General features: G+C 40.4%; 1 protein-coding gene across 1 annotated transcript in view; it reads right to left on the reverse strand.

Annotated features, from left to right (window-relative positions):
- The window catches only part of pitpnc1a (phosphatidylinositol transfer protein cytoplasmic 1a), a gene marked incomplete in the record, with an annotated part of 47,013 nt that overhangs the window by 8,136 nt on the left and 25,924 nt on the right, over positions 1–12,953 (reverse strand). The window contains 2 exon segments of the mRNA XM_035655783.1: positions 5,834–5,922; positions 9,088–9,236. Of these exon segments, the coding sequence (XP_035511676.1) occupies positions 5,834–5,922; positions 9,088–9,236 (238 nt within the window).

A 12,953-nucleotide genomic window follows, 5' to 3' on the forward strand; every position in this document is an offset into this window, starting at 1 on the left:
TGATATTCTTTTCTCAGTGAAAGATTTATTAACTTTGTTTACTGCAAAACCATTTTCCCTTTTTCTTCATTGAAGCACTACAGACAACATGGGAACACACAGACAACAACAGGAACAACACAAACACTGTTTGCCTTTTGGGCAATTAAATGACTTGCTTTCTCAATTCATTTCAATTTTTAAAAACACAACAGTTTGATTTAGATTAAAAGGTAAAATTATTTACAAAACCAAAGAAGTGGAAATACTGGTAAAATTAAAAGATGTTGATATTAACAAGCCGGGTTTTTTGTTGGAAATTTGTGTGTGTTATGGTGTTGGGCAACAGGACGGAGACAGGCAGATGGAAAAGAGGGAAGAAGCTATAGGCTTAAGCTGGGAGCTTCATGGTTGAAATACATAGGTGGTGGGTGTGGTTTGTGTGTGGTGTGTGTGTGTGTGTGTAGGTGTTAGGTGTAAGGTGTTGTGGTGTGGGTGTGTTGTGTGTGTGTGTTGTTTTTGTGTGTTGTGTGTGTGTGTGTGTGTAATAAAAAAAGGGCAAAATAATTTGGAAGAGGAGGAGAGGGCTGGTGGTGTGGATCGTAAACTAATTTAATTTTAATGCCAACAGTGGCATAAAAGTTCAATGCTTGCAAAATCAGGTCTTAAGTGAACTTGGGGAGATTGACAAAGAAATGTGTTGTGCATGCGCAAAGAGGATAAAAATAACAATAAACCTTCATTCCTAGGGGCAGATGTCATCAACAAAAAAAGACTGAGTTTTCTAATTAACGTTCATCCAACTGGGCTCCTGTTTAGTTCATTTCCTCACATATTCTTAAATTGTTCAGGAATCTTTTAAAGGAGTTAAAACCTTCAACAAAGGCATGCTGCAGATTTTTTCATTAAAACTGATTGGCAACCCACACAACTTCATTGGAAGTGGTTAACTTTGCCCAAGGATTGTGTTTGTTTTGGCGCTTGAACTTTTAATCCTTCTAAATCTTGAGTATCATTAAACTTTTTTTTTTTTTCTTACAAAAGGTTGGCAAAATTTTAAATTTTTTTTCACTTCATACAACTGCTAACTTGAAAACAGGGGACTAAGAGGATAAAGCCAACCCCAATGGGCAGTTTAAAACAAGTTTCTTAATTGAACAAACACTAATTATAATGTTGGCATGTAAAAAACATATGATGCTAGGCAGGCCAGGGTTCCCAAAAATAAAAAAACTGGAAGCACAAATAGGAGAATATTTGGGGTCACTTGGAGAAAATTTTTTGGACCGCTGCCGGGAAAGCCCAAAGGAGATCCTGGTAAAAAATATTTGAAAACTTTTGCAACATGATTGCAGTTACATGACCGTAAAAAATAATTTATGGGCTAAAACAAGCTAACAGGTAGCTTCTTCTGGTTGGTCGGGACCACACGGGCCAGCCTTCGCTAACCCATGTGCAATTCCACTGAAGCCTTGGCCCCAATTGCCCTTTCCAGTTTCACTCTTTTTCCTTTCCTAAAAAGCACTTTTTGAATAGGAAAAAACTGACCACTGCCAAAGGAAACCGGACACCCTTACAAGAGCTTGCAACGTTTTTTGGGAAAGAATGTCTGGAACCCAAGTTGGTCTTAGCCATTTTCAGAAATTTTTGGCCCCTTGTTCAAAAGTCGCTTTCAAAATCCTCATTGGCTGCTAATGTTTTCCTGCTTCTAACACATCAGATTTGAGGACAAAATGTTCACCTGCTGCCTAATATAACCCACCCACTGACAGGTGCTATGATAACCAGATAATCAGTGTTATTAACTTCACCTGTCAGTGCTCATAATGGTATGGCTGATCAGTGTATGTTGATTAACGATTCAAATCATTGCCACTGCCCGTTATCCTTATCTTTTGCATCATCATCACCACCCACCTTGGGCTAATCATAACAAAAGAGTCCTGAGCTTAATCAGTCCCATGAGGCAGCGAGACTACGACAAGCACCATCAACACAGACTATAAATATTTAACTTAGAAGTGGACCTTTGTTTCGTCAGAGGCTCTTATCAAAATCGTGATTGCTGAATTGAGGATACTGTGGGTGTCCTTGTAAAGCTACAGCATATTTTTCCATGAAAGGGAGACTTATTTTCAGCAACACTCATATTCTTAATCTTAAATCAGAAAAAGTTACTTTCACATCAACTGGCACGACCTTCCTCACAGATGTTCCATCTAACAGATGTTTCTGTACAGACCCTGGGGAAAAGATCAGCCTGCTGCTGATTTTAATTGTGCTTCATTGATGTTTCCTTGCTGCCTTAGACATAAGGTGGGCAGGCTAATGTTCCTCTAATGTCCCAGAGCAAATCATTAGTGCTTTTTCTTAGTGACAGTCAATTAACCAGTTATTCCTGTTGAGAGCTGTGGGGTTTCCTAATGTTTTTAAAGGGAAATTTGCTTGATTAGTTGATATTGACAGGCGCCTTGGTGCAGCAGGGATGCAGGTGTATCCGACAATTGGTAAAGAAAGATCTGGGCCTGAAGGTGATGCTTGTACAAGTCGATTTTACATTTATTTTATGGTCAGGACCTCTATAGTAAATGAAACTATTTTATTTCAGAGCGGCCAAAATGAGATTCCATCGCAGGGTGTCTGGGTTCACTCTCAGATATGTGGAATGAACTGAGTGTGAAACTGGTGATAATTTCCATAAAAAGGAGCCAGTTGGTCAGGAATCTAGTCAGCATTCATCATGGATGCCTCCCTGTTGAGGTATTCCAGGCACATCCGCACAATACACTTGGTCTGGGAATACCTCGAGACTCCAGAGGAAGAACATTAAGGTTACATTGCTCAGCCTGCTGCCACCATGACTCTGACTCAGAGTTTATTCAAAAATTAAAAATGAAACATTATGTTTGGATTTAATCAAGGTTGCAGATCAGACTGTGTTTTGACTGATATGAAATTACATGTGTTTCAAAGATGGTTGTAGTTAAATGTCACTGCATGTAAAATGCTAAAATCTGAGACAAGATGTTGTTTCTGTTAGGATTAGACTTAATTTGCACTGAGCACAATCTGATGAATAAAGGGCAGAATAATACAGGCAGAATGTCACAGACAAGTATCTCTCTCTTTCTATGTCTTACACACACACATACATACACACACACACACGCACACATACACACTAGAGACTGTATCGCAATGCACTAGTGTGTTATTGCACAGCTTATACAAACACAGTGTAAAATTCAGGACGTGTAGCCATGCTCACCTTTAACCTCTAGCACAAAGATTTACATGTCAGCTTTTGGATCTAAGTGTTTTTGTGTGTGCATCGGTGCAGACGCACTGGAACTACTCACCGTGTACTCTGACCATATTCCCAGCAGAGGCCATCAGTATAATGGACGGGGAGGTGTGTGATGGGGGCAGACAGGTAGAAGACACCAAAGGAATGAAGCAGTGAGACATAGATGAGAAGAGAATAGAGATGAAAAAATTATTTAGTTCAAAATGGAAACAGGAACATTAAGCCTCAGCAATAGCACGTCAGTCTCAGCAAGCCCATCTTGTTATGACACAGTCCCATTTTTTCCCCCTTTAAATCTGCGTGACTATTTTTATATGTGCATGGTCCTACTGAGGGCATATTTAGTCACATGTGTTTTTCACGTGGACATACTGTACATACAGAAGAGCTGCACGTCCCCGCACAGCTGCTACCCTGTTGTTTTGCATGCTGCAGGGCTCACAGTTACTGGCAATGTAATATCTACAATGATGGTATTTTTATGATCTATCAGCTGGTTTTTTGTAGGATTTACAGTTTTTTTTACAATCGGTAACACACATTTCTCTATATTTATTCAGATCACTTTTTCAAAAACTGTTACATTTATGCTTAAAATATAACACAACACAAAATTATATCTAAAAAAAGAATAGGAAAGAGCACACATCCATGTTATTATGCTTTTTAATTTCATGCCATGTATGTAAAAGAGCAAAGGGAATGAGTTTTCTCAGTAACAGTGGAAGACCACCAGCCACATGATCAGATGTCCCTCTTCGATGTAATAAAAGCTGGATGTCTGCAGAAGATTGCACGGGACGGATCAGGCATGCAAAAAGAGAATATTTCTCAGCTGTAGTGCAAGAGGGGACATGAGGTGTGATATGGATCAGAGGTTGTGGCACCAAAATGCACCACACAACACCAGACTATCCTGTACAAGTATGTATAGTGAATGTATACATGCATTGCACTGCCTTAGTTTAGGGAAATAATTTCTTTAACAAATATAAAGTAGTACAATTCATGAATAAAAAGGTGCTATCTAGTGTGTTGTATGGGAGTTTTGGTTTATACAAAAATAAAATCAAGTAAAAGCTATAAAAGACATTAGTCATACATATAGTAATACTAAGGGTTATTAGCTCTCAGGTCATTGTGTTATGAGTGACAGAGTATAACTGTTGGCAGAGAAAAATACAATAGAAGAGTTGATCATGATCATTTTCTAAAGGGTTTTAGCTGCATTAGTGAATTTATATATTATTATATTATTATATGTGAGATCAACTGTTGTGCTGAGCTTTATGTCCGTAAAGAGAACTTTGTGAACAGTTTTTTTAAGGGAACTCAGCACAGAGAAGTCAGCTGTAAAGTAGTTCTGCTTCTCATAAAAGTTACACTTTCAGAAGTTGTTGACAGACTGTAATGATCGCACTGAATCCCTCTGCACAACATATTTAGGATGAATGGAGAAAAACATCAAAACAGCTGTCTGGCACATTGACAAATATCATGTTTGTGTCAAGTTTGTTGTGGAAGCTTGAAAACTGAAGGACAATTCATCCCGATGATGATTTAAAAAAAGAAACCCACTTAAAGTGTCTTCAGTGTTCCACATTAACATACGAAGAGCTGCAGATAACAGGTGCAGTCATATCTTATGTTATCATCATACAAACTGTTGACGCTGTGACTGGTGTCACTAAAATAATTACTTAGATACTTGTTTGTTTTCGCTGTTTGTTTGTTTGATAAATTATTGGCTTTTTTGGTTATGACATGTGGTGTGTTTAGATTGGTGGTCAAAAGGTGGTTTGGTCATATTATGTGACCCCCAGATTCTTGTGTGTATACATACACGTATGCACTGTACAGCCTATGCTATATGTTATATGTATTACCACTCAATTCAATTAAAAAATAAGAAGATAAGAAGAATATTGTGCAGGGCTAATGTCATATTTATGTTGCTGCTGTGCTCAATGTGAGGCACTTTGAATTAAATAGTTCTTTTTAAATGTAACAGCAGCAAAATATCAATGCAAATTATTGAGAAAAAGTCAAAACACATTCCACTGTGAGACACAAACTACAGTCGAGAACCACATTGTGATGGTGTTTTAAACTTGTGCACTTGTTTGGCCTTACACTTCTCTCTTTATCTTCCAGTTAAACCTGCCTGTCCACTCCCCATCACTTCCACCATCCCTCTTGACCTCTGTCTCTCCAGCCCTCTCTAACCCTCTACACATCGTGGGTTGTGTTTTTGCCCTCCCAATGATCCCATATAATGGCTGCCAGCTTGTCAGCAGAGCCATGTTTTTAAAGGTCCTAGTGTGTGTGTGTACATTGTTCTAGTACAAATAAACAGGAAGCCATCCAACAAAGGGAGTTCCTTATTCAAAGGGACAGAAGCTGTCTACTTATTTAAGCCAATTATATGGTTATTGTTACATAATATAATATTCTGTAGACAACAATGGTGGCACACATGCTATTTCATGAAGGTTGAGTGTACATTGTAGACAAAATAGGCACAAGGATGTGTAATTAAAGCGTTACCTGTGATAGTGTACGGGTAATAGTTCCAAGCCTTCTCTGTCACATAGAAAATCTTAGGAACCACTGCTCTGGCCCAGCTGGGCAGCTTGCTGAAACACAGAGAAAGAAGAGAGGATGGATTTGTAAAGTGAAGGAGAAGAATAAGAATAAAATAAAAAGGTTAGAGGACTGATGAGACAAATAGCTTGTATGCTGTACAGTCAAAGTAGTCCTCTCCACTCTTTTCCTTCACCCTATCACCCAGAAAGCCAATGACAAGCATCCAGCTGTGTGGAGCCATAATGGAGGCCATACAAGGCAGCCATGATGGCCTCTGGGGGAGCTGATTACACTGATTACACCCTACACCCTGCAGTGGAGTTTCGCCAGAGCTTGCACAGTAATAGATAAAGAGAGAGACATGGAGGGCGGAAAGTACAGAGAACCAGCTATTACTCAGCGCAGATGGATTCTAAATGCTGACAGTTGTGGCCGAGTAGCCGAGCACCTTATTGGGCGCCCAATCAAAATGCAAACGATTACTGAGGAAGGGGAACAACGGGGGCCAAACCTTGGTTAACTGGAGGGAAAATTGGTAATCCACAGATTTGAGAAATGCATGAATTCATAGGTGAATAGAACAGTTTTTCCTTTTGAAACTTTGATACTTTCAAAAATGGAATAGTCCTGATGATTGGCAATAGAAAGAAAAGCGAGTACAGACTTATTTTCGAGTCCCATTAGAAACAGACCAACCTAAATCGCCAATCAAGTCTGGCAAATAGCAGCATAATTGGACGCAAAGCCATCATTAAGTTGTGCAAAATTTCACTTTCAGGATAATTCTCTTTTAAACCAGCCATTGATTATTTTAATTCACACATTATCACCCTCTTCTCTTCCTATTCTGTGTCTAGAAACTGTAATTGAATGTGGAGATTGTACTGAGAGTCTGTATGGACCACTGAGACAAGAGACGGTTCCCTCTGGTCTCTCTCCAATGGACTGTCAAACAGCCAGGGGAGTGTCCACACACAGCAGACTGGTCACATGTCCTCAAATACAAGCCCCCCCCACACACACACAGACTGCGGCTATAACATGGTAACAGGTGGTTTGTGGGTGGAGAGAGGCAAGCGCGGCGTCCAACACCGACAGTGACTGCTCAAATTATCCATCACTTACACTGACCTCATCTCTCATCTGCCCACACACACACACACACACACACACACACACACAGCACAAAACCTTCCTCTCCTCTGAGTTTGTCAATGACACTTCACATATCCCAAAGGCCCACTTACTTGTCACTTCTGACCACAGAACCTCAGCCTCTCTGCCTCTCACTTTCTCCATTCTCCATTCTCTCTCTCTTTATCTTTGTCTCATTATTTTACTTTTGGGAATGAGCGGCTCAGTTGCCTGTAACGGTATTTAATTCTGCTCAGTGTTGATTTATCACTCATCTTTACCAAAAGAAGATGGAAATTAAATTCTGCAGAAACAAACATACACTGGTCTTAAGTTTGAGCATTAAAGAACTATGAGTGTAGCAAATGGGGCAAGAGCACCAAAGGTACCATAAGGACGGGTAATTGACCCTTCATAAGTCCCGCCCCTTTTGGAACCTCAGTCAACTTTCTCCTTTCTTATACTTAGCTATATGCTAGGCTCGTCTATATTGACAGGACAACAACATTTTGATTTGAATTTTGGTTAAAAGATAAAGTCACATCTTAAGCTAGCTAATGTTAGCATTGTTTAGATTAGCTAGCCAACTGGACACCTAACAAGCTAGCTAACAATTGATGTCTGCTGTGTCTCAAGTCGAATACACTTCTATATTCTACGTACACACTCGCGTAGTGCAGTCATTTTTTCTCTACAGTGAATGCAACCGGACAGAGCATTACCGCCAATACTGTGTTTCTTCATGATATTGATAAAAATTAACCTGTTTTTACTTTTCATGTTTAAATGTTTATGTTTTATGTGACAGGTGGGTGTCGTCACGTTGTTGTTCAGTAACCAGGCTTCATTCTACCACCATGGAAGAAAAAAGCCTCCTTTCTCGTCTCATGTGCTGTTTTTAATGTAAGCATAGTCTGGTTACTGCATTGTGATAGTCCTGGAAAGTCCTGGAAACAACGCAGTGGGTTAGTTTGAACTGGATGTCTTGGTCTAGTCTCGGTTCAGTTGTCCACACCGACGGGCGCTCAAGCAAGACACTGAATCCACACCAGCTCGAGTGCACTGCAGCTGAACCTGTGCTCCAATCAGTCTATGGAAATCAATAGTTTACAATTACATTACTTTGATAAGAGTTGGCTGACTTGATGGATTTGTGCTCCTGCCAAGCATTTGGTGTGGATTTATTGAACTCATTGACCGGGCTATGATAGCCCTAGTGTATATGAATGGCCATAAGCTACTTGAATTATTGCTGTAGAAGTAAGTCATGCACTGATTTATGCACAAAGAAAAAGCTAAGTTAAAAAACAAATCCTGGCCAGAAATGAACCACCTTTGAACATAAACTTGAACTTTATAGTCCATAAGTCCATAATTAAATCAATCATGTACAAATGTTCATAATATTTTGATGCTGCACAGAAATAAAAATGTTGTGATGAGGGTTTACATTCAGAGCCGATCCACAAGAGTGAGGTGACCATACTTCAAACAGCACACAGCAGCTAATTCAATTGTAATCTACATAACAGAAATATGCATTTACTCAATTTCACGCTTATCAAGTTTAACAAAGCACAGGGCCAGCTCTGAGCTGGAAAATAAGGCTGGAGAGAGATGAAACCTGACTACATTTGTCCCTTGCTCATTTGTGAAACACAATAGCAACTCTTAGTGCTGCAGCTGGCAAAGCTGTACGATGTGATATGATACCTGATACACATATGTTATGATTTTCTTTATGCGACTATATATACTCAGATATTTATTTTAATAAGAAAGCCTACAGATGATGACATGAACGCATCATTAGACATCTAAACCTATGACTATTCTTTGTCTTAACACCAAGTATTGCAGCCAGTTAGTGTCAGTGACAGCAATGCAGCGAAAAAATGACATCATCTTTTCTTTGTTCAATGAAAGCTTTATCAGCAGCAGCCTGATGAACGGTGACTTGTGATAGATAGAATGAAGATTATTAGTGTGAAATATTGGAACAGTATAAAGTCTGTAAAACACAGATTATAAATAATTTATTTAATGAAACTGAACACATGTGGCAAAAGGAAGACACTCACTTGTTGAGGTAGATTCGTTTCTCTGTGAACTGGCCTGATCCGTGCTCGGGGTCCTCGTACGGCTCATTCTGGACCACCTCCACCCCCTCCCCACGTTCACTCTGTTCATGACTGTGTTTACTGATCATGTACAGCTGGCCAATCCGGTACTGAAAGACAGAGAGGAGACAAACAAACAAACAAACAAACAAACAAAGAAGCTTGATATTAGATTGATTGTATTATTATTAAATCTAGGGAGACAATTAAGGTAGGAGGAGGAGGTCAACCTGACATCTTAACTTTGTTATAGCAGCAGACTGTCCTTATAGGTACACATCTGGAATACAATACTTTGAATAGAAACAAAATGTTCTTGCTTGAGGTCCAACGTTTGACTCAACAGTATATTTTTATAGCAATCATAAAAATAAACACGGAAGGGAAAATACCAGGATTACTGCTCTCACTGCATGGTCCTGATACCTGGGGACAGTCGCCATAGCAGAGAGAAAGCTGGGGGATTACGAGCTGTCTGCAGCATAGTGACAAAGACCTCATATCAAGTCAGGACCAAGCAGCACAACAATAGTAACAGCAGCAGTGATAGCCAGTTAGGTGACCCTATCCCACGGCCCCTTGTGGCACATCATTTGACACCCACATCTTTCACTCATCACTGACTGACCCACTTGGCCCAATGACAATGTCACTTTTGGTCGCCCTGACAGGCTGGACTGGGGCATCACATGGAAACTATTTTCCATACATTTGGAAAACGACAAGTGCTGGAGAGAGAGCGCTCCAGGACGGAGATTTTCGACTGCTCGTAGGCCTATTTCCGGGCCGGGGGGAAATTGATCCGGCTCTGATGGTGACTTATGCCGCTCTGCTGGAATGCCAAGGGTTCATGTAGGACTCAACTGCCACACACACACACACACACACAAACAGAGCTCCAACCAAGGATAGCTGTGTTAAGCTAATGGAAAAAAAAAAAAAAAGGGACAAGGACTGGCTGGGATCTTGACTTGTGACTCTACATACAGCTACAAAAAGCAAGGTATGGAAGAAGAAAGGCAGAGCCAGTGTGCACCAGCGAACAAGATCAGGTTGTAAGTTCTACATCACAATGTCAAAATTTTCCATCTGCCAACCATGACAGAGAAGCAAGGCGCTGAGACAGAGTATTCCCAGCTGGAATGTTGATGGCGGTGTGTTTCTGACTGAACAGCTGTTGGAGTCTGGCATAATATTTCCGCTGCAATGACACAGGCCGGGCATAATAGAAGAGGAACCTGTATTTAGTCACATACAAACACACATGACAGACATACAAAGCATCAGCCGACTCTGAAGTCCTCCTCCATACTTCATTCTCCAACTTTAAAGGTTGATAATATGTCAAAGCTGTGTTTACAGCTTGTGCTGCCCCCAAGGAGCCTGCTAAAAATTTATGTAATTAATACAGGTTTAAACAATTAGAAAAACTGCTCTGGGCCTACAGATAGTTTATGTTGGGTTCACTGATGGTATAATCAGCATTAATCTGTGTTAAAACTGCAACAGTGTTAAATATGTATGAGGAGATAGGGGAATAGTCCTGAAAATCACACAAACACATGGCATGACAAACTCGACAGAGAGGAATAGCAGTCACAAGGTGAAACTAACCACCAGGGACAAACACACAGCAGTCTATAGCAGTTTCAAGAAACTGCTCACGACCCCAAACAACCAAGACCCATCTTTTTCTCCACGCTTGCAAAAGTAAACCAGTTATTTCAACGGTGAACTGATAGTTGAAATGACTTTACATGATCTTGTCCACCCCTTTTAATAAACTACGGCTTCACAGTATTATTTATTGAACATTTCAGACAATCTGTGTTTACTGCGAGTGTCATTAGGATGAGAGAGAGACGGATAGTGAAGGAGTTCATGACATTCAGGAGGTTGTTGCACCGATCAATAATTACATTTCATTAGATTTCTGTTTGGGCAAAACAAAGATGAAAGACGGCTGAAAAGCATACATAAATCTCCCTGCTAGATGAAAAGCATCAAGGCAGAGTACCCACTCAAGAGGACCCCTGAGTGACACTCTGATCGCGCTCATGGCTGGCAACATTAATGCATTAACATTAAGCGCCATCTTTCCTGCTTCCCTTGGCTCATTCAGGGTTTAGACATATTGTTCAAACATGCCAGCTGTTGTGATGCTCTTCCTACCTGCCATTGTATTCAGCCAGTCTGCCGTCCACCTGAGAGCTGCGGTTGGTGAATGAGAGGCTGTTTTCATTGTTGTCTTTGGATATTTTGCTCTAATGACTAGAAGGGAAAGGTAGCCTTTGCTCAGGTTAGAGTGGCCATGAATGATCTATTTCTCTCAAACGACAGTAGAGCCATTGGGCAGGGTCAAAGCTGACAGCGAGGAGAAAAGATGCAGTATCATGAGCTCAGGCGTAGTTTCGTCATATATCATATGTATCCTCTTTAAACACCTCAGCTTTAGTGTTATCAGTGACTAATGGAGCTACTCTTGCAGCAGTTATTACAGGGGTTTGAGAGGGAGAGTGGCAGGGCGAGCTGACACAAGAAAAACAATGAAACCAAAAACTCTGCCAAAATAACATAACCCACTGTCAAATGGTGACTTGCCTTTCACTACATTACGCATAGAAGGGTGTTATGGGTAACTGGTGGTCACAGAGGTTTGCAGAGGAACTGAGACAAGTACAAAACATGTAGCTAGAAGTATAAAACAGCCATATCCAAGAGACCCCTATGCAGCCCAGAGAAGCATAAAACGCTAGCAAACTAACTAGCTCATTTACATTAATTGTTAGTTAGCTTATGTTTAGCACATAGCATAAGTACATATGTAAGTACAGGAAAGGAGAAAACGGTGGTCTGCTCAGCTGTTACTGGAGCACAGAGCAAAAAAGGGCAAATAAGCGAATATCCCAAAATGTCTAACTTTTTGGTTGAACAAAAGATCACATGACAATATCAGAAGGTAAAGGCGGCATTGTCCTAGTTACATTTAAATACCCCACACATAGGAATTAATGACAGTCATCCTGGTCTTCAGAAACAGAGAGTGTTTTCCCCAACACTGTGATCAAACTGTATGCGTCTCTTTCTGGCTTTCTGTTCTAACACAACAGCAGGTGGTGGGGAGCTATAGTCACTGTGCTACAGCCAAGGAGTGTGTTACTGAGAGTGTAAGATAAGAATCCTGACAGCACACACACATAAGACAATACTGGGCACAGTGCTAACATGTAATTAAAATTCAACCACAGACAGATTAATTACTGCTCTGTAGTGCTCTATATTCCTGGCTAAATGATTGTGCTCCTTTTGAGATAAAGAGCTTCTGCGTTTGGATGTCCATTAGGGCTGTGTGTGTGCGTGTGCCGTTTTCTTGTGCTGTACGCGTCACGTGCGTGTAATGTGTTGTGGTGTGATGGACTGGAGGAGGAGGGGAGAGAGACAGAGATCTGTATATGTGTCTATCTGCCTGGGCAGATCATCCTTAATCTAACGCAGTACTCACACAAAGGGGATTAATAAAGTCCCACATTACTGTCATAATTACTGGCCCAGTTCATTTGGCAATCACTGTGTTATCATTTATATGTGGTGTACAATGTGCACTGCATCTGAAGTTCAACATACAGCATGTGTAAAAACACACCAAAACACCATAATTTATTATATTTTGGTAAAATCATCTTTGTATCATCTACCCATATGGTGGATAAATTATTTTAACATCAGAGGGTGTATACAGATATAAACACCCTGCCTCTCACAGCAGATGCACACAAACAGTGGCCAAATGAAAATTTACCAAATGTAAACCAACACAGACACAGTTA

Source organism: Morone saxatilis, unplaced genomic scaffold (assembly GCF_004916995.1).
Source record: "Morone saxatilis isolate NCDOM2014 unplaced genomic scaffold, NCSU_SB_2.0 Contig14, whole genome shotgun sequence".
NCBI classification, from domain to species: domain Eukaryota; kingdom Metazoa; phylum Chordata; class Actinopteri; family Moronidae; genus Morone; species Morone saxatilis.